The 25,688-nt window shown below is 45.8% G+C and overlaps 1 protein-coding gene across 5 annotated transcripts in view; it reads left to right on the top strand.

The window, feature by feature from the left end:
• RTN4 (reticulon 4) overlaps positions 1-25,296 on the top strand; it is a 60,848-nt gene extending 35,552 nt beyond the window's left edge. For 4 of the 5 annotated variants that reach the window (XM_073553909.1, XM_073553910.1, XM_073553911.1 and 1 more), the window contains 6 exons: positions 7,041-7,248; positions 13,485-13,623; positions 15,188-15,257; positions 18,346-18,392; positions 18,508-18,566; positions 24,166-25,296. In XM_073553909.1, coding sequence (XP_073410010.1) covers positions 7,041-7,248; positions 13,485-13,623; positions 15,188-15,257; positions 18,346-18,392; positions 18,508-18,566; positions 24,166-24,208 — 566 coding nt within the window. In that variant the 3' untranslated portion in view covers positions 24,209-25,296. Of the gene's footprint in view, positions 1-2,513; positions 2,545-7,040; positions 7,249-13,484; positions 13,624-15,187; positions 15,258-18,345; positions 18,393-18,507; positions 18,567-24,165 lie in introns of those variants that run through there. The other variant, XM_073553913.1, reaches the window with a different exon arrangement.
• Positions 25,297-25,688: the final 392 nt, after the last annotated feature.

The following is a 25,688-nucleotide window of genomic DNA, read 5'->3' on the forward strand; positions in this document are numbered from 1 at the left end:
TTTTGGCACCCCCCCCCCCCCCAGCACATATGGGACTTGCACAGTTAGTCATGTACCCACGAGCTGTTCTCCCTAATGCTCTCAATGTTCAGTAAAAAACTGAGAGAAGCAGGAAGAGAAGCTCGTTGTCACAAGACCATAACTATGAAAACTGCATATGAGTGAAGTGTCCATGTGATGACTACCGGAACCTGCAGAGCTGAATCCTGACATTGCAGCTTCTGAATTCTCACAACGAATGCACTGCACACTTTTAGGACTCTCCTTTGCCGATGGACAGTCAGGTCAGCACAGGTATGTGATTTATATACTTCTGACCACATTCTGACTAGACGTGCCCGTCCTCGCTCCGTTCATTTTCATTGAGTGAGGCCATGTCTAGTCAGCATGTGACCGCATGTATGTAAATTACCGGCACAAGAGAATCCTAACAGCGTTTAGTTAGCACTGTGAGAATTCAGAAGTCTGCAGTCATAGAATGTCTGCAGACTCATCACAAACCTGGACAACCCCTTTAATGTTCCTAACATAAATAAAAACAAGAGAATAAGTCAGTAGCACAAATAACATTTACATCCAGGTACCTTATAGATGATGTCGTCTCTGGAGTCGTTCTCCTTTTCTTCTTGTCCCGACCCCATGATGAGTTTTCTCATCCACATCTCGTCTCTGCAGACTTCCATCTTCTCCCGTCTTCTGCAGCAAATCTCCACACAATGCCTTTAAAGATAGAAGTGTCATTATAATGCCCCTAAATACAAATATCTGCAATATACTGTCGCCTCACACTATTCTCCTCCCTCCTCATACTGTCTCCTCTAACATCCCACCTGTTCACCATACTGTCTCATATATTTACCCCCACACTCTCTATACTGTCTGCTCACACAAACCCCTGACTCCCCATACTGTGTCTGCACACATCCCATCACCCTCACTCCCCATACTGTGTCCACATACATTTTTCCCATCGCTACTCATACTGTGTCCACATACATTTACCCGTTCACACCCCTTACTGTCTGCATCCATCCCGCAAACTGTTTCCTCATATATGCCCTCATACATACTCTTCATTTTGTGTCCTCAAATCCCCCCCATCCCCACTCAAAATCCCCCCACACACATTAAATCCCTCATCCCCACTCCAAATCCCTCACACAATAAATAACCCCCCATCCCCACTCCAAATCCCCCCACACATTATGTACCCCCAACTCATTAACCCCCATCCCCACTCATTAACCCCCCACTCATGAACACCGCCCCATCTCCCATCTTCGGTGGTTCTTCAGCTCCACAGAGGAGCACACTTACCACCAGCGTTCGCTCTGGGTGCCGGGGAGTGACGTCGGCAGCATGATCACATGACCTGATCACGCTGCTGACATCGCTCTGAACCAGCAGTTAGAGCTTCAGTTGTGCTGGCGTCTGTATAGACACCAAGTACAATTGCTGCCTGGGAGCCAGCGCGGCCTCCTCTGCGTCGGCTGTCAGCTTGACAGCTGACTCAGAGAACAGCCGACACACAGGACGGGGGGGCGGCAGAACGCAGCCGCCGGGGGGAGATACTGTGGACCGCTGCATTAGGCGGCCTGACTGCGCCCCCCTGCTGGCTGCGCCCGGGGCAACTGCCCCGGCTGCCCCCCCCCCGGATACGCCTCTGACCCCAAGTGTTTTTGGAAGAGATGGGCAACTCTGGCTCTCTCAGGCGTCTGAGATGACAGGGTGCCCTTCAGGTTAGGTAAAGGGGGCACATGTGGGGGACCCCTGTCATGCGAATTTCTGTGCAGTTGTGAGGCATTCTTTTTCTTCGGTCTCCAAGGTACATACTCATGAAGCAACTAGGATGCAGATTTTCCTTTTTGGATTTTGCAATGCAAAGGGTTAAATGTGCGCAGAACCTCAGCCATTCCTCATAGGAAAATGCTGTACATGTATATATCTGTGGATCCAGAGCTCTCCGCCTTCACCTTGCTACATACTTGCTACATAGTAGATAGAAATCTAATTTTTGGCAGCATCCGCAAACAATCCAATCTGTAGAGCGGGAGACAATGGCAATCTTTGTTCTACGGATAAATAAGCTGCTGCCAGACGTCTCCTTCTCCCTTATAAAGTAACCATGTAAGAACAAGCAAAGGGAACCAGAGCTTCTTTACGGCATGACCGGGTCTGTAAGTCGGCCATACCGGTGGTATTGTGCTGATGCTATATATGTGTAGTACTAGGATTGCTCCCTGGCTGCTGCCATGTAGTTGGGAAGCATTCTGGTGGTACATTAGTGAGACCCTCATTAGAGCTGCTGTATGATCTGGTCCTGGCAGACTCTCTAGCCGTCCCCTCCCCCTCTTGTGTCCAGCTTGTGAATGCTGCTAGTCTGGGGTCTGGGGGTGTGTTCTGCCCATGGCTGAGTCACAGCAGGCACTGGTGTGTTCACTGTGACCTCCTGAAAGCTCCAGCAGGAAGTAATAGGAGTTCCAGTTAGTCAGCTGTGGAAGGTCCCACTGCATGCGAGCAGCTCCAAGATGGACTCCAAGACCGGTCAGTGCTTTCTGTGGGCTCAGATGTGTGCATGAACCCCTTCTACCCTCCGTTCCTGGCCCCCTTCATGTATTAGTGGGGATTTGGCTTTTTCTCCCTTCCCTTTAGGCAGCTTTGCTACTTTTTTCTTTTATTCCGATTTTACTTTGTCGTTTTTTTTTTTTTTTCTTTTTTGTTTGCATTTTGATCCTGCAAAGTCTGGGTGACATTCTAGTGTATTCCTGACACTGGTGGAGTGTGGACTCTGTGTTCCCGCAGCCTGAGCTTTACATGGCAGGCATGGATGCAGGCGGCTATTTTTAGTGCTAGCAGATGCCACTTCTGTTCCATCCCTCCTTACCGAATGTCGCCAGCTGCAGCCGCTATATGGAAGTTCTCCTTTTTGATCCTTCCGTATTTTTGTTCTTATGAGCAATCGACAGTGTTTGGAGGGTCTTTGAGGGGGGGTCACTCGCCATCTGATGAGGATAATTGGTAACGGTGACTGTGGGTTGTCGGAGGACGGCACTGCTATTACATAGAGGCTCAGTATATTATTCTACACCTTACTGTGCTGCATCCTGTCTGCATTACTATTGCCATGTGGATGCCCTTATATATTCCAGCAGTGGTAGTTATTTTACTAAATTTAGTATTGCCTAAAAAAAATAAAATGTCCCTGTAGTTAAATGACATAATGCCCATTTCACTAGTGGGCACCTTACTTGCCAGCTGTCGATATACTTGAATGAATGGGAGATTTGGAGACGGCAATGATACTGCGCGCCCAATCCCTCCTGCACGCCCAATCCCTACACGTCCTATAACTTTCACTCTACAACCTGAGCTGGCAGTGATGTGAGGTGCTACCACAAATGGCGGAGGGTGGCACGTGCCCAGCGTATCAGATCTTGGACGCTATATGATTGCTGATATTAATGTCCGGTCTTGCATCAGAACTTGTCCCTGGACTAGTATTGATGTCTGCTCTAGAGGAGAGCTATGAAACATTCCAATATTAATCTAGCACACGGTTTATTCTGTTACGGCCACATCTTTAGTCTGTGGAGCCATGGCTGCTGGTGAGGCGCAAGTGGAATATTGTCATTGCCTTCTATGTTGGGAGCTGCAGACTTTTCCTGGTCTCAGTAATTTGTGGATTAAAGATTACCGGAGTCAGCATGGTGTCACTTTCCCGCTGCCATGTGTTCTTAGTGACATTCATTCCCTGCTTCCCCCATAGACCGGGTCTATTCCTCGGCCTCATTAGAATTTGCTCTGAGCCAGAAGAACAAATGGCTGCAGCCCCTTCCGGCCTGTCGGATTATGTCTGCCTCTAGCCTGACTGCTTTAGTTTCTGAGGACCTGTAGGTAATCTACATCATGGTTGTCCTTTCCTCATACCTAGAAAGGTATTTTGGATGGAATATTCTCATTACACAAGTCACAATTATACGGGCACTTGGAGAGTATTGTATTAAATATGGAAGATATTTTTCTAGAATTGCCTGCTTTGTCTCCAGAAGGTCCACAATCCCCAATTTCGGGAATCCCATTGACTATCGTTACTGTAATGATCATCTGCTGAGAGATTGCCTATTAGAAAAGGACTGGATGTGGCATTGGATGAGGGTTAGTTATGGCATATTGTCTGCAGTACCGTGGAGAGGATGAATGGTGTTTAGTGCCAAATTATAGCTTTATTATGTATGAGAACAAGTCCTTTTTTATGTTCCTAGCTCATATTTTAGTTTTTATTAAAGTTAAAGGGAATCCGTCAACATATTGCTGTGTAATATAAGAACAGCATGATGTAGGGACACAAACCCTGATTCCAGTGATGTCCCTTATTAGGCTGTGTTTCGCTTTCAATGAAATCAGTATTTTATCAGCAGGAGATTGACTACAGGACAAGGCGTCTCATGCCTTAGTCAACTGTTTAACCCCGCCCCCAATATTGTATTGACAGAAAGCTGCCAACTGATCATCTGGGTGGAGTTATACAGAGCTCAGCATTGTGAGCACCGCTAGATCTGCAGCAGAGGAAACTGATTGTATAAAAATGGCAGCAAACAGGCCAGCAAGTCACTGGAATCTGGGTCTTTTAGACCCTACATCATGCTGCTCTCTCTCAATAGCAATCTGGTGATGGATTCACTGTAAACTGGTCATACACAATAGATAGCTGTTGGCTAAAAGGTCGTCTCACCCCCATACTTAGTGTGGCCAAGCTCTCCGGTGTTCTCTCTCAGGGAGGCTCAACCAGAATCACCTAGTGGCAATTTATCTTCCAGGGAACTAAACGATCGGAATAATGAAATCCAACCCTCTGATCTTCGTTTCCCGACATCAGGGGACAGTCCAGAGATGGGGACACATGAACGATCAGTCAGTCCCATCAAAATCTGCGGATTTGGCCGACATTTACATTTTACATTTATGGGGGCATATAAATGGAGTGTACATCCATTCAATTGTGAGTCCAGCTATGTCCAACAGAGCCCTGAGAGCTCGCATGTCACACTTCTGTACAACCGGTATCCGGTAGAAGCGGAGAGAGTCCAGTTTCAGAGGTGTTGGCATACTACTGGCCAGCTGGTAGTCTCTCGGGGTGGAGGATGGGAAGTTAGCAGATCTTGTTGTTCATGCTGTTGATGACACGATCCAGGAGTCCTTTAACGCAATAATGTTACAATGATTATGGGTCACCACTCTGATGGTAATGGCAGATTACCGTAAACCAACTTTCCTTGGAACGCTCACTTCCTGAAAATCTTGCAGTGTCAACCGGCTGCTGGTCGCGGGCAAGCAAAACTATTGTTCCTTGGATGTAATGATGGTGGTTCTCGGCGATGCATTGTGCTTTATAAACAAGACTCGCACTGCCGAGCACTATGGTGGCCTATGTGGCCGACCGGTTACAGTACATGTCTGATGAGCGGTCTGCCAGTGGAAACCGGCTATTAAACGACCGCCGACCAGCACCAGGAGCGTTTCACCACGTGTGGCTCAGACAGTGCACGAGACTTGGATTAATGGTTCTACCAGCAGACCTTCTCATCCATGGTGGAGCGGAGCCTTGCTGTCCTTCATGCTTGGCACGTTCCCTGTGCGTTATTGTGTAATGAGGCTTTGCCATGTTTATCTTACTGTGAACTAAACCATATTTAGAAGCAAATGAAACCCATTGTCTGACACCGTCTGTGATCCTGCGGGGATATTATACACGTGTATCTGATTCTCTTTCCAGTTAACCCTGTTTGTGCCCAATGTGATGTACTCTGCCTTCTCAATCCTTTCCTTGCACTTTTTTAAATGTGCTGCTTAAAGGGGTCGTCTACAGCTCTAGAAGACTATTAGAGGGTAGGGATCATTATAAGGGAGCAATGGTGCCACTGCAAGCCCCCTGCTCAGATGGTCTTGGTCACAGGTGGAAGTGATGGGAGTCCCCAAGCTTTGGTCTCTGACAATCGACTGGTCTCAGATTTCAGGACATCATCACTTCCATTCCAAGATGAGGCTATGGGAGGTGGCGGTGGGGTTTCCAGTGGTAAGTATTAGTCCAATGTTTCTTTTATAATGATCACTACCATCTATAAAGCTTTCTAAAGGACAGACCATTGTTTCTTTTTGTTTTGGGGCATACTGTTGGTATGTACCCAGCTTCATGTAGTGAACACTATAGATGAGAAGAAAACTAATTGACAGGAAAGTTGCCAAAATGTTGAGATTTAAAGAAAATCTGTCAATAAAATTCAACCTTTCCACCAAGCCCACATTCATGGACATATGCTGGTCTTTGAAATATAAATGATTCAACACCTTTATATCGTCTATCTGTTGCTGCATCCCCGAGTAATGTGCATTTTCACTTATAAGCAAATGAGGCTTAAGTGCTCTGGGTATGGCGGAGCACATCAGCTGCGTACCAGCCCCTTTGCTCCAATAACTCCGCGTCTGTCAGCTTTGCGGAACATCACATATAAAGTGAACTATCAAGTTAGCGTGGCTGCTGCTGTCCAGGGAAGCAATCTCCGGAGACGGCGGCTTCTTAAGTGACCTGATATGAATAAAAACGCTTTCAAATAGCAACTGATGGGCTATACAAAGGTGTCAATGACTTTACATTTCATAGACTACCATATATTTGGTTTGGCGGATTGATCTTACTGAGATTAATTTTATAACCAATTTTGATGGGAGTGGATGAGCATTGGGTATGTGTATAGGGGCAGGAACTCCTATCTGCATCGGGTACGTTGATTTTCACCTTCCCATTACCATTGGCAGGGGCTTGGTGTCCTACACCCCTCAGATTATGTGCATGTGTACAGGGGATGGGAGGATAAGCTTCTGAGCATGTATTCGAAAGACCACTGTCTAAGTTGTACCTCTGTGTTATACTCTGCTCCCCGGGTTGGGTAAACCATATATTGTCTACTTTACTGTGTTCCTGGACTTAAATATTGCTGTTTCAAACTGTTCTGTCTCTGACTTTTTTTTTTCCTTTTCTTTAGTTGTTGACCTCCTGTACTGGCGGGACATTAAGAAATCAGGAGCCGTGTTCGGTGTCAGCCTCTTCCTGCTGCTGTCTCTGACCGTCTTTAGCATTGTCAGTGTGGCTGCATATATCGCCCTGGGCCTGCTCTCTGTCTCCATCAGCTTTAGAATATACAAAGGGGTTCTGCAAGCCATTCAGAAGTCCGATGAAGGACACCCATTCAAGTAAGTGGTATAGTCACATTATCATGTAATGGTTTTTTTTTTTTTTTGCCTCTTCATTCACATGATGGTCCCTGCTCTTGTACAACCTAACGTTACACTGTACTTCTGAAACAGAAATTGCCCACAAATCCCATTGGAAAGCCCTTCATGATGTTTGTTAATGAGTTACCCAATGTTAATAGCTCAGCTTAGAAGGGGTGTTCTTTGGGACCCCCACCAGTCCTAGTAATGAAGTAGCTCCTGCAGCGTTTTGCTTCTTAACTCACGACTGGCAAACAATGGCAGGCAAGTGTTTACAGAAGGCAAAATGGTTGGTTGTCCTGAATTATGGGTTTATACCATCAGAATCTGTCAGATTATGGGCCAGTGTAAATGCCCTATTAAGGTTTCCCTAAATTGCAGCCCTTCAGGCGGCCAGTCGCGTTCACTTGAGCTTATTCGTGTTGCAGTTTATTACACAGCAGCAGAAAAGCTAAAAACACTGGCAATGGTACTTTATGAATGTCATGCACCAAGCAGAATACAGAACGTTTTTTTTTCTTTGTAAATCTCCAATGAAATCTATTTGGGAATAAAAAAAAAAATTTTCTGTAAAGCTTTTTGACTGTCACAAGTACTATTTCTGGTGTGTGGGTCCAACATAAAGCAGGCAGTGCGATCGGGGTTATAATTATTAGTAATGAGGCAGAAAAGACTTTTGCGTGGAATCTCAAAGTTTCCATGTGCCATAAATGTGTTATCTGTTAGATAAGTCGTTAGCCAATGACGGCCTAACCTTGAGCAATGTTGATGAATGTTTAGATATCTTTATACTGGCCAGTTATTGGGAACGAGCATTCCTAGGAACGCTCGGGCAAGGTAAACTGACTGCCGATCGCCCGATGAACGAGCAAAACGCTCCTTCGTCAGGTAAGATCATTTTAAGCTTGCTGGCACTTGCTCTCATCAGGACTATGATGTGGTGGAACGACATGTGATGCCCGATGCCCAATTAGCGCTGGCGTCACGGTCTCCACCTTCAGACAAACGGAACATGAAGTGTAAATCAATGCTGCAACTAATCCCAGACTTCCTGTCCATGATCAGTTTGTCCGGGATCAGTTGCAGCATGGACTTACTCTTCATGTTCAGTTTGTCTGAAGGTGGAGACAGGGACGCTGATTGGGCGCCGGGCGTCATGTGTCATTCCACTGCTGGCACGACGCCGGCACGGAAGGGGGAGTATAGGCTCAGGGCTGAACATTTATTTTTAAGAAGGGGTTTTCCTAGTAGTGAACAACTCCTTTAAGAAGCCAGAGAAATGATGCTGTGGTGCCATATGATCGGCTGTGTAACTTGCTCTTATTGCCTGCAGTAATCTTTTTGGGAGCATTAGCCACCTGGCTCATGGTGTGTCTGATCCTGCAGGAGGGGATCAGGGGAAATAACGCTGGATCCAAGATAACAGTGTGCAAGTACCCTGCAATAAGTAAATATAAAGTAATAGTACACACAAGTTTGATCAAACAAGCGTAAAAGCAATCGCACCGCCACAAGGTGTATCCATATTTCAGGGGTCACTTGAGCAACATTGCAGAAGACAATGAATGAACACTTCTCATTCTTTGCCTATTACTTTTTTTCCTTGGGTTGTGTTGCATCAGGTGTAGCCAAAGTTAAAATCTGCCTTGAGTCACACAATTTGGGGAAACTTCTGAAAACTGTCCAATCACAGAGCAGCTTTCATTTTTTTTCTTTTCTCGAAATCCAGGTTTCCTGTAGGAACCAATCACAGCTCACCTTTTAAATGTTGAAGAGCAGAATATGAAATGAAAGCTGCATTGTGATTGGATGCTACAGACACTCTCACAAGTCTGCCGCGTTTCGATTTCTATACCATCCTGTGATATCGCACCGCACACATCTCTGTGTAATACATTAGTGAAGCAGGAATGATTTTGTACTTTAACCCTAACCCAAGGGCAGAGTCCTCCATGTGGGGCGTTTTGTGGAGCCGCGCCTGGGGCCGATCTATGATTATAGGCTTGAGGTCAACGATTGTCTGATTAATACGGGAAATTATCTGTTCTTTCTGTGAGTGTTTGAAATTATGTAACCCGTCGGTTGTGATGAGGTAGCGGTCTGTTCCTGGTCATGGAGACCACACTGTGCTCTGTGAATATTTGTCTATTCACAATTTTTTTTTTAACCTTTTTTGCTGTATTTTATATATCCATGACTGTAATATCACACACTGAATCTCCCCATTGCTATTAATATTTATTATGCAAAGAGCATTGCTCATGTGTCACTTGACTTGCGTACACTAAACCCCCCCATATATTTATACGTGGTGGGACCGAGCTCCGCAGCTGCTGTTCTTCCAGCCATGATACAAGTATATTTAGGCCACAGGGTTACTGTCTCCATTCTATAGTCTTGTCTCATACATAATTTGTCTCCGAGTGGTGGAGGCTGAAAAACTCAATCTGCGCTCAGTCAGACTTTCATGCCCGTCCCCTCGCCTTCACCCTACTGAAACTTCTGCTTTTGGAATTCTACTTAAGAAATATTAAGAAATATCTAACTTCCTGCCAAATGAATGAGTCGGTGATGATTAATAGACGGCGCAGGCTGACACCATGTACGGTGATTTCATACCCCCCTGGAGACTTTTTGCAGTAAGAATCTGCAAAAAGCCAACATAAAATTCTTACTGGCCACATGCCAGAAATTTCTAAAGTGGCTAACTTAATCCTAAAAGTTTCTTGCAAATTTTAGGGCCCCGTCACATAGCGACTCACCAGCGATCCTGACAACGATATGAACTTGTCAGGATCGCTGGTGTGTCGCTACATGATCACAGCGATCAGGACAGCGACACGCGGGTAACAAGTGACGCACGTTGCTTAGTTACCTGCAGTGTACGTTAAGATACCAGCGCGCTGGTGCAGGGAGCTGGTAACCAAGGTAAACATCGGGTTTCTAAGCGCCACGCGGCACTTAGAAACCCGATGTTTACCTTGGTTACCAGGTCGCTGATCAACCACCTGCCGCACGCAGCGATGCGTGCTGGCCAGCGGGAGACCAACGATCAAAAAAATGTCCAGGCCATTCGAACACGATCAGCGATACCCGGCAGGGGGGCCGGTCACAACTTGTGACTCAGCAGCGATCTCACTAGCAATCTCGCTGTGTGTAACGGGGGCTTTACTTTGGCTGCAGGGAGCCCCCTGGATCTCTACTGATGTTTCTCCAGTATCACACTCATCCACAGACTGTCATCTTCATCCATTGAATTGCTGGGTTACCAGTGCATGGGCAAAATGTTTCTATGGATAAAGCAAAATGTGTATATTATATTTTTGCTATATAATTTTCATTTGTTTGCTTAATCCGGTTCATCCCCACTCGCTTTCTTTTAAGATGATCCATGTGGTCCAATTAGATCTAAGTTTGTGATTCGCCTGTCTGTGTAGATGCTGACACTGCTCACTGCCATGGATGCCCTTTTTTTAGTTGCCCCCACAGTGCGTCTCTAGCGAATTCCCCTTATGGAGACATGCTCCACATACCGCACAGTTTAGGGTAAGCCTGGTGACCTTGAGGAGTCATGTAGAACAGGAATGCCTAACAGCTTGACCCATCTTCCCCCCTCTGTACCAAAAATATCCCCATTAGCTCAATGTAGTCCTCTCTGCAGTACTGTTTTGGCCTTTCAGCCTACTGTGCTAGTAATGTTTAGCTGAACTTATAGCCTAAAGTGGCAAACCGGCTCTGCTCACTTCCGCATCGGGAGCTGAGCGGGCCAGCCGCATCACGTATCCGTATCATCAGCTGGGACGTAATCATCCGTCCTCTTCATTATAGGACACGTGCATACGACCCGGCAACACATGACATTACCGGCCCCCCGTGTCATCTGATGTGGAAGATGAACATGTTACCCCTTTTTAAATGTCTAAAGGAACTTGGCAATGAAATGGCTCCCGCAGCGCTTTGGTTCTTAACGCGTGACTGGCAAACAGTGGCTGGCAAATTTAGTTTAATTGAAGCCACCCATGTGTAGAGTTGAGTGAATATGTTCGGAAGTTGAATTTGCCATATGGATACCCTATTCTTGCCGAGTTTGACGATTGATTCTGAACATATTCGGTCGTTTCTACTCCCATTGATTCCAATGACGTTCGGCGAATATTGCAAATACAGTATTTGCCGCCGATTGTTATCAGAACCGAATTTTGAAAAATGTACCACTGCGTCACCCTGAGGCTGTGTTCACCTGTACGATAGAAATCTCCTTTTGTATGTCTTGGTAAAGTCTTAAAATTGCTAGTTATTAACGCACATTTTAAAGGTTTACAGCATGGTGTATTCATATTTTTTTTTTTTTTAGAATTTTTATTTTTCTACTGTAATTTTATTTTTGTTTTTCAAGTCCTGTTCTTTTTTGTAAACAACCTTTTACTGTATAATGGGGAGAAGGTACACTAGCGCGTACCTATCCAGGACAGCCCAGAAGCACATCCTTTGATGTGCGCTGGGTCCTTGGAGGGGTCCCACGGACACGTATTGGTGCGCCCATCAGGAGCTTTTTGAACATGTCAGAAGCTGTGAGCTGGGTCTTATTCTGCTTAGTCTCTGTGCTTTCCTGTGCTGAATGTGTATGGCAGGGTGTGCGGGGTCGGGGTCCCAAGGAGCGTTCTCGTTTTACAGAGGGCAGTTATTTTTGGTAAGCTACTTCACAGCCCGTGCTGGGTGATGGCGGAGAGGGAAGCTGTAATGTTGTATCACCACTTAATAGCTTCTCACTGGATTCATCTCAAGATCTGGCAGCAGCTTTTCTGTTCTTGTGATGACAGCCGAGTTCTCCAGGACTTGAGCATTAGGGGTAGAAGTTTGGGTAGGTAGCAAGAAGAGTTTGAGACGGGAATCGTTTCCCCTATTAGTATATTTATGCATTGGGGTAATGGATTTCCTGCTAATACATGCAGATCCTATGCTGCCGATCCATCACAAATCTGTGTTACATGTGTGTTACTATGGATTTTAGTGCAGAGCTCTCTTTGCGCATTTACAATAGTGGAAACTTATTGACGTTCTGTTGCTTTAAGAGCCACACCACAGAAGCTCACGTACTCTGGGTATTTGCTGCAAGGTAATACCATTACAGCCAGTGATTGGCTGCAGTGGTCACATGTCCAGGAAGTAGAAACCGATCCAGAGTTGTGTTGGAGCAGTAGTGGTGGCGGATTGGTGAGGTTAGCATGCCTTGTGTTTGGGGGCAAAAAAAAGCGCACAGCGTAATAACATTTTCTGCAAGTGGAGAAAGGGGTGAGAGTGATCCTCACCTGGCTGGGTTGGTGTGCGTCACCACACCGATAAATTAAGCTGCTGCCGACACTTGTCTAGACGTGCTCCTTGTTCTACGTTAGTTGGGGGGTGGATGTGTAGATGCTGCTGTATAGGAAGAGCAGCTCCCGCCACACAAGATGCCAATACAGGGTTGCCGGAGCGCCATTGAAACCGTGAAATACAGCACCTTACATAAGGCATCCTATAGACCCCTATATTGTGGACGTTACTCCATAGATCCTTGTGAGTAACCCTACCCTACAAACGATGACCTTGTGACAAAGACCCTGGTAGGGTTGAAACACTTTTTTTATTTTGTCGCTGCATAATTGTCAATTTTTTGGTTCCACTAACTATGAATAAAATTTCCATCGCCCTCTGTTGCCCCGATCCAGGGGTCATACGCCCCTTTCCCTTGGTACCTCACACGCCACTCCTTTGACTTGCAATCTGTTTTTCGGGCAGCGTGAAATCTTTGGTAGGATCCCTGTAAGCAGTCAGACATTGAGACCGTGGACATTGCACTCCACTATGTCATTAGTTTGTGCTCTCTGGGAAATTTTCTTTGTATACAGTAGATACAGGACATGAATGATATACAAGGCAAAAAAATCTTCGTTGTGTGTGGGGAGTCCGCAAGGGTGGTCGGGATATATAGATCTGATGTGAGCAGACCCTAAATGTGTCAAAGATGCTGAGATGGGCGACCATCTAATATGTGCGACACCTGCCGCTCAGACAGGCTGGATAGCTCTGAGCATATACTGTCAAATTATTATATATATTTTTTAGTATTTTTTAGTATTTTTTTTTTTTTTTTTTTTGTACAGTAATTGTTTATCATGTGAGAAGTGTGCTTGGCTTTTGGGCACTGATCTGGTCTGTTCTCTGCTTTTCTTTAGAGCCTATTTAGATTCCAATGTGGTGGTGTCTGAAGACCTGGTCCAGAAGTATTGTAATATTGCCCTGTCCCACGTCAACAGCTCGATCAAGGAGCTGAGGCGCCTGTTCCTGGTGGAGGATTTGGTGGACTCTCTGAAGGTACGTGTCACAATGGACAGTGAGTGGATAGATGTGTATCTAGAGTGTCTTTTTTTATATACTTAGACTTATACTTTTGCGGTTCTATCTTATTTCTCCTGTTTCCCCTGTGCTGTCACGGAGTGATCTAGAGGCAGAACAATTAAGTGTTCTTCCCAGGATAGTAAGTCCCTCTGGATAAGGGTTGCTTTAGTGATCGTTGTGGATCAAACCACAGAGACCTCTATGATTCCAGGAATGAGGCTCCATAACCCAAAACCATGCTCAGCGGTGCCCCATCTTGTATGTCTCAGAGGGGCAGGTTCTCAATCTTTTGCTTCATTCAGTCCATTGGACAGCCGGATAAAGGCGAGCTTAGTGTCGGACTGGCTGGACCGGCAGTCCCATAGACAGGTTATACTATATCTTTTTAGATTTTCCATTTTCACACTACATAATAAATGAGTCCTGCACACAACGCCTACATCAGACGTGTCTGGAAATGCATAAAGCTGCTGCTGACAGCCTTCTGCCGGGTTTCAGGTGGTCTATGTATATGCTATAATATCGTGACAAAGCGCTCAGTGTGACCCTGAAACGCATTGATGTATCTTTTAATAAAGCTTTAACAGTGCAGACGATCTCCTGGATCTTCTGCCAGCAGCGTGACACACCCTGAAACCTCCACATTTTTCACCAGACTTCTCATTTTAGTAGTGCTCCTAGCCTCACCACCCGCCATCTATAGACCCTTGTAAACCGGCTGCAGAGAACGTGCCACTTCCACCTTCACATCAGATTATTCCTCCATGTTGTGTTGCCCATATAACACCAGCATATTCCGCAGTGGTGTACAGAGATTCATTGATAGTGTTGGTCCCTGCTGTTTCTTATCTGATTTCCCAACCTCTAACACCTATGGTTGAGATTCCTGGCAAACGTACCTCCTGTACTCACCTGTCAGTATTTTTTGAGTGGGAGAAATCTGCAGCATCCAGAAAGCCGGGTAAACCTCGGGGGCTCGGTTGCTCCTCAGACCATCCCCTGAGATACTGGTAAAAGCATCTTTGAATCCAAACCATTTTGGATCTTTTTGAGATTCTGCTTTTCTTTTATCAATCTGTTCATACTTCTCAGGTAGTTTAGGTGGCCATATCGTCACATAATGTGTAAGTGGAGCATTAATGACAACAAGGAATTTATATAACAGGATAATCTGTCTGTGACGATAGCGACTCGAGCAGCAGTGACATGGACGACCGTCTGCCTTAGCCTGTAACCTGAGGACATGTTGGCATGTGGGCAGACTTCAGTCCTATTCCTAGCAGATCCCATGTAACCCTATGCAGCCGTGGCCTATGCCGCTCTCTGGAAGTGACTCTTCAAACTCTCCCATGTTCAATCATGTTCTTAAGTTTTACTTAAAGGTCACTATATACTTTTTGGCCGATCAGCAGCGAGCGTTACTGATGACTCTTGTTGGCTTTTGTCACAATAAATCTCATCATTAAATAAATCTATCATTGTACTTTAGTGTTATGACGGTGCAGTCTTGTTAGTTTACTAACCTCCGTCTCCTGTTCAGTTTGCAGTGCTGATGTGGGTGTTCACCTATATTGGTGCCTTGTTTAATGGATTGACCTTACTGATCCTGGGTGAGTAGGACCGCTTTTATTTTTACTATGATTGTCACTATAGAAACATCAGTGTATTTAGTAGAAAAAAATAAATGCCAAGTTATGGGGGATATATAGTACACACGAGATAGCGTATTATTTTTTATTTTTTTTATTATTATAAAATGTGTTAATTTAATCTTTAGCCCCGTAACATCTCCTGATTCATCTGGTTAGGGTGGGATCCCAAGCTTTCTAATGCATTTCTGAGCTGTGCTGGGATATCAGCATTGAACCTTATTTTGTAATGTTCAAGTCTACTTTTCATTGTGCAAAACAAAATCCTGTAGTGCAGGGGTCTGCTCAATGGTTTATCTAATTCAGTGTCGTTAGCGTTTGCTCTCCATAGCAGCGTACATCGCCATGATCTGTGCTGTCCTAGGTTTCTTCATTTTATTGTTGGCAACATTGCGATAAAATCCTATCCCGCTGTACATGGCTGTCTCCCACGCTGAATCCTGACTGTCCGTGCTTCACCCTGTACATGGCTGTCTCCCACGCTGAATCCTGACGGTCCATGTTTCACCCTGTACATCGCTGTCTCCCACGCTGAATCCTGACGGTCCATGTTTCACCCTGTACATGGCTGTCACCCACGCTGAATCCTGACGGTCCGTGCTTCACCCTGTACATGGATGTCTCCCACCCTGAATCTTGACGGTCCGTGCTTCACCCTGTACATGGATGTCTCCCACCCTGAATCTTGACGGTCCGTGCTTCACCCTGTACATGGATGTCTCCCACCCTGAATCTTGACGGTCCGTGCTTCACCCTGTACATGGATGTCTCCCACACTGAATCTTGACGGTCCGTGCTTCACCCTGTACATGTCTGTTGCCTACACTGAATCCTGATGGTCTGTGCTTTACCCTGTACATGGCTGTTGCCTACACTGAATCCTGGCGGTCTGTGCTTCACCCTGTACATGGCTGTTGCCTACACTGAATCCTGACGGGCTGTGCTTCACCCTGTACATGGCTGTTGCCTACACTGAATCCTGATGGTCTGTGCTTCACCCTGTACATGGCTGTTGCCTACACTGAATCCTGATGGTCTGTGCTTCACCCTGTACATGGCTGTTGCCTACACTGAATCCTGATGGTCTGTGCTTCACCCTGTACATGGCTGTTGCCTACACTGAATCCTGACGGTCCGTGCTTCACCCTGTAGATGGCTGTTGCCTACACTGAATCCTGACGGTCTGTGCTTCACCCTGTACATGGCTGTTGCCTACACTGAATCCTGACTGTCTGTGCTTCACCCTGTACATGGCTGTCTCCCACACTGAATCCTGACGGTTTGTGCTTCACCCTGTACATGGCTGTTGCCTACACTGAATCATGGCGGTCCATGCGTCTATTGAGAGTAAGATCAGTAATGATGGTCATTTAGAAGTGTTGGGCTGCGTTCCCACGAGCAGGAATTAGCAGCTCTTTAGACACCGTGTAATTTCGATTCGTTCTAATCGCGCAGGATAATTCCCATGTGTTCACTGAACGTGGATTTACTGCACCTAAATACATATCTATTGTGTCCTGTGTTCAAAATGCTGCTGTTTTTGATGGTGGGCATGTACCCTTGATGACCGCGCTCACTCCTGAGTTTCCCTCAGGTGTGCAGATGAGCAGTGATTCTTGTCACTTGATGTTACACCTAACACTGGTCAGATTCTTTCACCAATGAACCCTCTGGTGACTTGAAGTATGGCTTTCTTTCGAAGGCCTTTAATGAGCCAGCATACCCCGCATGTATAAACACAAAACTGAGTTGGCGAAACCCTGCCATGATCAACATAGATGTAAGTAATGCAGTACTGAATGATGGGCCCCATGTAGTTTATTCCCTCAGCTCTTATTACTTAACCTGTTTCCAGTTGAGATGCATAGATGACACATCCAATCATATAACCTTTTACATGGTGGCTATTCCTACCATACTGCGTTTTTGGATAAGTGTAGTGAAGGCTGCACTGTACCTTCCACATCTGGGACGTGTGCACACTTGGTCACTGCTGTCCGTGGCGTCGTAGGAGCGTCTGCTTGCACTATTATGTCTACTTGGTTGTGAAATGGCAGGAAGGTTTGCTCAGGCTCTCTTAGACCTTAGTCAGCCAAACCGAAGACATTGGAAGGAGCAACTGTCCACCTGATTTCTGTGGGTCCTTCCCACCTAATCGATCTGTAAAAAAGGATCAGGAGGTTTTTCATTTCCATTCCTGGTTTTTGTTCTCCTGGGATAGAATCTGCTGTCAGTCTGGCTGTGACTTGCCCTATGTAAATGCTTAGTTGGTCTGCGCCTATGTTTTATATGGGGCTGTGTAGTGAGATATCTGTAGGCAAAACTCGGGCGACACTGAAATTGCCGCGCATGGCGACAGAGCACCTAATTTCCTATGGCTGCGACAATTCACAAAGGTTTCCAAATGAGCTGGATTTTACTGTCACCAGTGACTCGCTTTCCATAGACTCCAATGCAATCTGCATGTGCCAAGCAAGTAGCAACTTGGCTCTAAATCAAAGCTGTAAAATAGTGCGCGACAGCAGGTCCTAGATAACATTGCTGTCATGTAAGGCCCCTAACGTGGGCATTGATCCTTTTGGCTTGGCTACATTTCTGTCAATTGTTCGATTATTTCTTAATGATCGATGGCGGCTGCTGCTCACCTTTAGGCTGTGTGCACACGCTGCGGATTCTGCTGCGGATTCATCAGCGCTGATTTTGCAAAATCCGCAGATAAATCCGCAGGTCAAAAGACCTGCGGTTTTACCTGCGAATTAGCCTGCAGTTTATCATCTCCACAATGGAGGAGATGGTAAACCGCTGCGGAATCCGCAGAAAGAATTGACATGCAATTCTTTCTGCGGATTTGAAACCGCAGCAAAATCCACGCGGAAAATTCTGCAGCGTCTGCACAGCGATTTTTAATTCCCATAGGGAATAATGGTACTGTACACCGCAGCAGAAACTGCAGCGTGTGCACACACCCTTACATAAAACTGTACTCTGATTGAAAAAAACATTTGGACTTTATTCACGCATTCATTTTTTAATTTTTTTTTTTCCCCAGCACTGATTTCTTTGTTCAGTATTCCAGTAATTTATGAAAGACATCAGGTAAGACAGCAATAATTTTTTTGAAAGCAGAGTAGTTTTCTTGTGCCCTGGAGAATCGTCCTCTTACTGAAATAACTAACTCCATTTTATCTTTTTTTTTTTTTTTTTCTTCCAGACTCAGATTGATCACTACCTAGCAATCGTAAACAAGAATGTTAAAAATGTATCAGAACTGTAAGTATCTTTATCTTATACAAATGACTAAACTCGGGAGTGAAAACAATTATGATATTGTATATTATCCGGCTGTAGTAGTCAATTTTCTGGTAGCGGCCTGCACGCCCTGAGGTATAAGCAGACATATAACCTTTAGGCTAGGTTCACACATAGCAGAACTCTCGCAGAAATTACCGCGAGAATTCCGGAATTTAATTCCGCGGGAAAATCGCATTTTAAATTCCTGCGATTTTCCCGTGGAAAAACTAGCATTTTGCAAGCATAATTAGCTTGCAGAATTGCTAGCGTTTTCCAAGCGATCTGGAGCATCGCTTGGAGAACTGATTGACAGGTTGGTCACACTCGTCAAACATAGTGTTTGACGAGTGTGACCAACTTTTTACTATTGAGGCCGACTATGCGGCATCAATAGTAAAAGATAGAATGTAAAAAATAATTAAAAAATATTATTGTTCTCACCTTCCGACGTCCCTCGCTGCCTTCCCGCCTCTCTCCGCTCCCGGTCCCAGTAATCCTTTGTGACAATTACCGCAATGACGTCTGTTCTTGCGGGATCGTGACGTCTCGCGGTCATGCGCAATGACGTTGCGCGAATGACCGCGAGACTTCGCAATCCCGCGAGAACGGACGTAATCGCTCGCAAAGGCTGACCGGGAGCGTGGAGAGAGACGGGAAGGCTGCGCGGGACGTCGGAAGGTGAGAATAACAATATTTTTTATTTTAAATTCTATTTTTTACGGGACATGGTAACCCCCGCCCGGAGGACAGTCTCCTCTCCTCCGGACCGTGGGTACCATCCGCAAATGTTCTTACTTTTCGCATGGTGTGCACAGCCACATGCGGAAAGTAAGCAGAACAATGCATTCCTATGGGTGCGGGATCGCTGTGATTCTGCAAAATTAATGAGCATGCTGCGTTTTTTACCGCGAAGTGATTCCGCCGCGGTAAAAACCGCAGCATTAGCACAGCATTGCGGAATCCCATAGGAATGCATGGGATGCTTATTTTTCACGTCAAAATCGCGCGGTTAAACCCGCCGCGGAAACGCGAAAAAAACGCCATGTGTGAACTCAGCCTTATTCTAGGCTGAATCATTGCTCTGATAAGTCATAGGATTTTGGTCCGGTTACACGAGCCTCATGCATGATGGTGCTGCAGCCTCAGTCGTGCACGTATATCAGCTTGGAGCCATTTTTCATTTATTATTATTATTATTATTATTATTATTATTTATTGTTATAGCGCCATTTATTCCATGGCGCTTTACAGGTAAGGAGGGGTATACATAAAAACAAGTACAATAATCTTAAACAATACAAATCATAACTGGTACAGGAGGAGAGAGGACCCTGCCCGCGAGGGCTCACAATCTACAAGGGATGGGTGATAATACAGTAGGCGAGGGTAGAGCTGGTCGTGCAGCGGTTTGGTCGATCAGTGGTTACTGCAGGTTGTAGGCTTGTCGGAAGAGGTGGGTGTTCAGGCTCTTTTTGAAGGTTTCGATGGTAGGTGAGAGTCTGATATGTTGTGGTAGAGAGTTTCAGAGTAGGGGTGATGCGCGAGAGAAATCTTGTTTGCGATTGTGGGAAGAGGAGATAAGAGGGGAGTAGAGAAGGAGATCTTGTGAGGATCGGAGGTTGCGTGCAGGAAAGTACCGGGAGACGAGGTCACAGATGTATGGAGGAGACAAGTTGTGGATGGCTTTGTATGTCATGGTTAGGGTTTTGTAATGGAGTCTCTGGGCAATTGGGAGCCAGTGAAGGGATTGACAGAGGGGAGATGCTGGGGAATAGCGGGGGGACAGGTGGATTAGTCGGGCAGCAGAGTTTAGAATAGATTGGAGGGGTGCGAGAGTGTTTGAGGGGAGGCCACAGAGCAGGAGGTTGCAGTAGTCAAGGCGATAGATGATGAGGGCATGGACTAGGGTTTTTGCAGATTCTTGGGTGAGGAATGAACGGATTCGTGAAATATTTTTGAGTTGAAGTCGGCAGGAAGTGGAAAGGGCTTGGATATGTGGTTTGAAGGAGAGATTAGCATCAAGGATTACTCCGAGGCAGCGAGCTTGTGGGACTGGGGAGAGTGGGCAGTCATTTACTGTAAGTGATAGGTTCGTAGGGGGGGTCACGTGAGATGGGGGAAAGATGATGAATTCTGTTTTGTTCATGTTGAGTTTCAGAAATCTAGCGGAGAAGAAGGATGAAATAGTGGACAGACATTGAGGGATTCTGGTTAGTAGGGAGGTGATATCTGGTCCAGAGATGTAGATCTGTGTGTCATCAGCGTAGAGATGATACTGAAAGCCATGAGATTCTATGAGCTGTCCCAGGCCAAAGGTGTAAATAGAGAACAGCAGGGGCCCAAGGACTGAACCTTGTGGGACTCCGACAGATAGGGGGCAAGGTGAGGAGGTGGTGTGTGAGTGGGAGACGCTGAATGTCCGGTCTGTTAGGTATGATGAGATCCAGGATAGGGCCAAGTCTGTGATGCCGAGGGATGAGAGGGTCTGTAATAATAGGGAATGGTCCACTGTGTCAAAGGCAGCCGACAGGTCCAGGAGGAGGAGGACAGAGTAGTGTCGCTTGCTCTTGGCAGTTAAGAGGTCATTGGTGACCTTAGTAAGGGCAGTTTCAGTGGAGTGGTGTGACCGGAAGCCAGATTGTAAGCGGTCGAAGAGGGAGCAAGAAGAGAGATGGGAGGACAGTTCAAGGTAGACGTGTTGTTCCAGTAGCTTGGAGGCGTAGGAGAGAAGTGATATAGGGCGATAGCTAGATACAAAGGATGGGTCAAGAGGGCTTTTTGAGGATAGGTGTGATGGAGGCATGTTTAAAGCTTGAGGGGAAAACACCAGTTGTTAGTGATAGGTTGAAGAGATGGGTTAGGGTTGGGATGAAGACTGTGGTGAGGTTTGGTATGAAGTGGGATGGGATCGGGTCGAGTGCACAGGTGAGATGTGATCTTGAGAGTAGAGTGGAGAGTCGATCTTCTGTAATGGTGGAGAAGTTAGTTTTGAAGGTGGAGGGCTGGGAAGTCGGGAGGAAGGGTTCTGGGGGTTGTTGACCAAAACTTTCTCTGATGTTATCAATCTTCTGCTTGAAAAATGAGGCAAAGTCTTCAGCTGAGATGAGTGGGGAGGGAGGAGGTGCTGGGGGGCGGAGGAGAGAATTGAAGGTGTTGAATAACTGTTTAGGGTTGTGAGACAGGGAGGATATGAGAGATGAGAAGTAGGTTTGTTTAGCTGTGGCGAGTGTGGTCTTGAAAGTAGTGAGGGACTGTTTGAATGCGATGAAGTGCTCGTTGGAGTGGGATCTTTTCCATCTGCGCTCAGCAGCCCTGGAAGCTCGCTTCAGCTCTTTGGTCAGGCTGGTGTGCCAGGGCTGTCTGTTGATTTTGCGAGCTTTGGTATGTGTAAGTGGGGCAGCGGATTCCGAAGCTACAGCTATTGTGGTGTTATATAGAGCGGCAGCGTCATCCGCATTGTGTAAGGAACTTATATCTGTGAGAGGGAGAAGGGATCCAGAGAATGAGTGTAGGTCAAGGTGTTTAAGATTTCTGCGAGGGTGTGAGAGTTTGTGGGGTGGGGATTGTAGACATAGAGTGAAGAGGGAAGAGAATGTGAGAAGGTTGTGGTCAGAGAGAGGAAGAGGTGAGTTAGAGAGGTTAGATAGGGAGCAGAGGCGGGTGAAGATGAGGTCCAGTGTGTGGCCATCTTTGTGGGTGGCTGTAGAAGACCATTGAGTGAGGCCGAAGGAGGAAGTGAGATAGGAGTTTAGTGGCAGCTGAGAGGGAAGTGTCAATGGGGATGTTGAAGTCGCCCATGATGATAGTAAGGATGTCTGCGGAAAGGAAATGAAGTAACCAGGTGGTGAAGTGGTCAAAGAAGGTGGTGGCTGGCCCTGGGGGGCGGTAGATGACAGCCAGTTGGAGGTTGGAGGGGGAGTAGATGCGCACAGAGTGCACCTCAAAGGAAGGGAGGGTAACAGAGGGTGGCAGTGGGATTGGGGTGAAGGAGCAGGTATCTGACAGGAGAAAACCAACTCCTCCGCCATGTTTGCTGCTGGGGCGGGGTGTGTGAGAAAGGTGGAAGGCACCATATGAAAGTGCAGCAGGAGAGGCTGTGTCAGAAGGGGTGAGCCAGGTTTCGGTGATGGCGAGGAAGGAAAGTTTGGTAGTAACAAAAAGATCATGGATGTAGGAAAGCTTGTTGCAGACAGAGCGAGCGTTCCACAGAGCTCCTGTTAGTGGGAATGGGGAAGCCGGGGCTGGGTGAATGGGTATAAGGTTGGAGAGGTTACGGAAGGTTGTGATAGAGCGTGGATGGGAGGTAGAAATGACTGTGGGAATGTGGTGATGAGGACCAGGATTTGGGGAGATATCACCAGCAGTGAGAAGGAGCAGAGAAAGTGTTAGCAGGTGGGAGGAGGAGAGGGAATGAGGGGGCTGTCTGTGTTTGGAGACAGAGGATTGTATGTTAAGGAACAGTTTTGAGGCGGAGGTGAGGTGGATGGGGAGGATTGAAGAAGAGATGAACAGTTCCTTACTAGGAGTAGGGATTAGGGGAATTAGCAGAAAGTGAAGGATTATAGGGGTGAAAACAAGCAGAAACATTGTTTACAGTGACTGTGTACAGTTACCTTCAGTTCCAATTCTGGTTTTAATTCTTAAATTAATCTTCACACTTCTAGAACACACTTCTAGAAATCACACTGCAGACTGAAGTCTTTATGCAGACTTGTGCTCTGCAATATATGTACAACTAAGTGCAGTCAGGTGTGAAGCAGAGAGGAGTGGTCTCTACTCTTCTTGGTCAGACAATTAAGAGTGGACCAGATGCATATGATCAAGCCAGAGCAAACAAGGTCATAAATAACACTGGGGTAAGCTGGGGTTAGCTGAAAGGCATACCATGTGAATGCTAGGTGCAGAGGCAAGTCTATGTGCAAAGCTGGGTGATGCACTGTGTGCCCTTCATAGACAGACAGCAGGAGAGCTGGGTGGATGGACATACCATGTGAATGCTAGGTGCATAGGCAAGTCTATGTGCAAAGCTGGGTGATGCACTGTGTGCCCTTCATAGACAGCAGGAGAGCTGGGTGGATGGACATACCATGTGAATGCTAGGTGCAGAGGCAAGTCTATGTGCAAAGCTGGGTGATGCACTGTGTGCCCTTCATAGACAGACAGCAGGAGAGCTGGGTGGATGGACATACCTGTCGGAAGAATAGAGATGCTTGTTAGAGTGCGATGGTGGCAGGTAGCAGTGCACAGTCTGTATACATCCTTCTGGTTTTAATTCTTAAATTAATCTTCACACTTCTAGAACACACTTATAGAAATCACACTGCAGACTTAGAGTATTACCTTTTCTGTTATTATAAGAGCACAAAAGATGGTGCCTTTTATTGCAGCCTGTTCTGTCAGTAATATCACCCTCCTAAGCCGCCTATATGGTAGTGTAGGTCGTAGGAAGCTGAATGATACCTTGATACCTGCCATCCAATGTCATATTCCACAGAAAGCTCCTTATAAAATTAAAGTGGTAGTTACGAGTGTGCACTGATTTCCCTATTCCTTTTTTTTTTTTTTTTTTTCTTTATAGGATTCTCTCTAAAATCCCTGGACTGAAACGCAAAACCGATTAACCGCTACTAAACAAATCAAGTTTGCCGCAGACGCCAATAGGAGCCTGTGAATTTAGGCGCTGTGTATTTGGATTACACAGGGTGGGTCAGGGAAGACCAGCCTTGACATTGCAGTGCAATCTCCCAGATCATTTTTTTTCCCCCAATTCATTTTTTTCCTTTGGTGTTTTTTTTTTTTTTTTTTTTTTGCAACGCAGTGTTCAAGGAAGAAACAATTGTTTTTACAGCCATGTGTTTCATTCTAAGTATTGTAAGCTGCTACGTAAGGGTTTGAAACTATTTTTCTGTTTCTCCTGTGTGAAGCACTGTTTAATACAGAACTCCTCTTAGTTTTCTAGCATGCTGTATATTGTGCTTCAAAAGTAGACTTACCGAGCTTTCATGGGCGTAATGTTAACACGTTCTTGCACTGTGTATGACTAGCAAGTGAAGATTTGCTTCAGTGTAGATCTGGCGCCCCAGGTGCGCAGCGCTCTGCATCTTAAGCCCTCCCAGCACTGAACCCACCACAAAGCGAACCCCCATACCTAAAGAAACAACCACGGCTTCTGTTCGGTATGATGGTAGCTCGACCTTGTGATTTTTATTGTTTTATCAATTGACAATATCTATAGTGTGTTCAGAGAGCTTGGCTCCGTCAGTCACTCCCACAGTGCTTTCCTTATTTTTTATTTTTAGAAATGAAACAAACCATAAATGACATTCTTAACTTGTAGCTCAATAGCACATACACCTACAGGACATCCTACTCCTAGAAACACTAGCATCTAACGAACAATGTAGTCATGTATACCAGGCTGGGAACTTCCACGTTTTTAATGCTCTGGAGATGAGTTTTTGGCACAAATGCATTTACAGCGGCTTCAGCTTTCTGTGGACCGAGTGCTGAACGCTGCAAATTTGTTTGGGTGAAAGTCGCTCATTGCAAAAAAAAAAAAAAAAAGGATAAAAAATAATAAACGTGAAGTGTTTCTGAGCTGCAGGAATGTGCTGAAGCAAGACTATGGAATGCATTGTGATACTGTATGTATAAATATAAGAAAAACAAGTATCAATAAAGCTTGTAGACCTTAACTTGTTTAAACTTGCTGGATCTCGTGTTTTGTGTTTTGTTCAAACATCCATGAATTTTTCACCTGGCTGAGTGGGTTATCTGCCTACTTGTATCACTTCTAAAGCTAACCTTAGATATTAATTACCTTAGGGCTTTCCATCTCCTGTGTCTTCCCTTATGGTAGATTTTTGAGGCTAGAAGGATCAAGCAATTTGGTTATCAAAATGTCTCCTCATTATGCTTACTTATACAGTGACGTCATATTTCGCATACTTTATAGACCACATCATCACTGTCTCCGATGGGGCTCACTATCTAAATTCACTATCACTATGTCTTTGGAGCGTGGGAGGAAATCTGTGGAACCGGAGGAAACCCACACAAACACGGGGAGTACATACAAACTCCTTGCAGATGTTGTCCTTG

The sequence above is a fragment of the Dendrobates tinctorius genome, unplaced genomic scaffold (genome assembly GCF_039654945.1).
Source record: "Dendrobates tinctorius isolate UK_male_01 unplaced genomic scaffold, ASM3965494v1 ptg000203l, whole genome shotgun sequence".
Taxonomy (NCBI): Eukaryota; Metazoa; Chordata; class Amphibia; order Anura; family Dendrobatidae; genus Dendrobates; species Dendrobates tinctorius.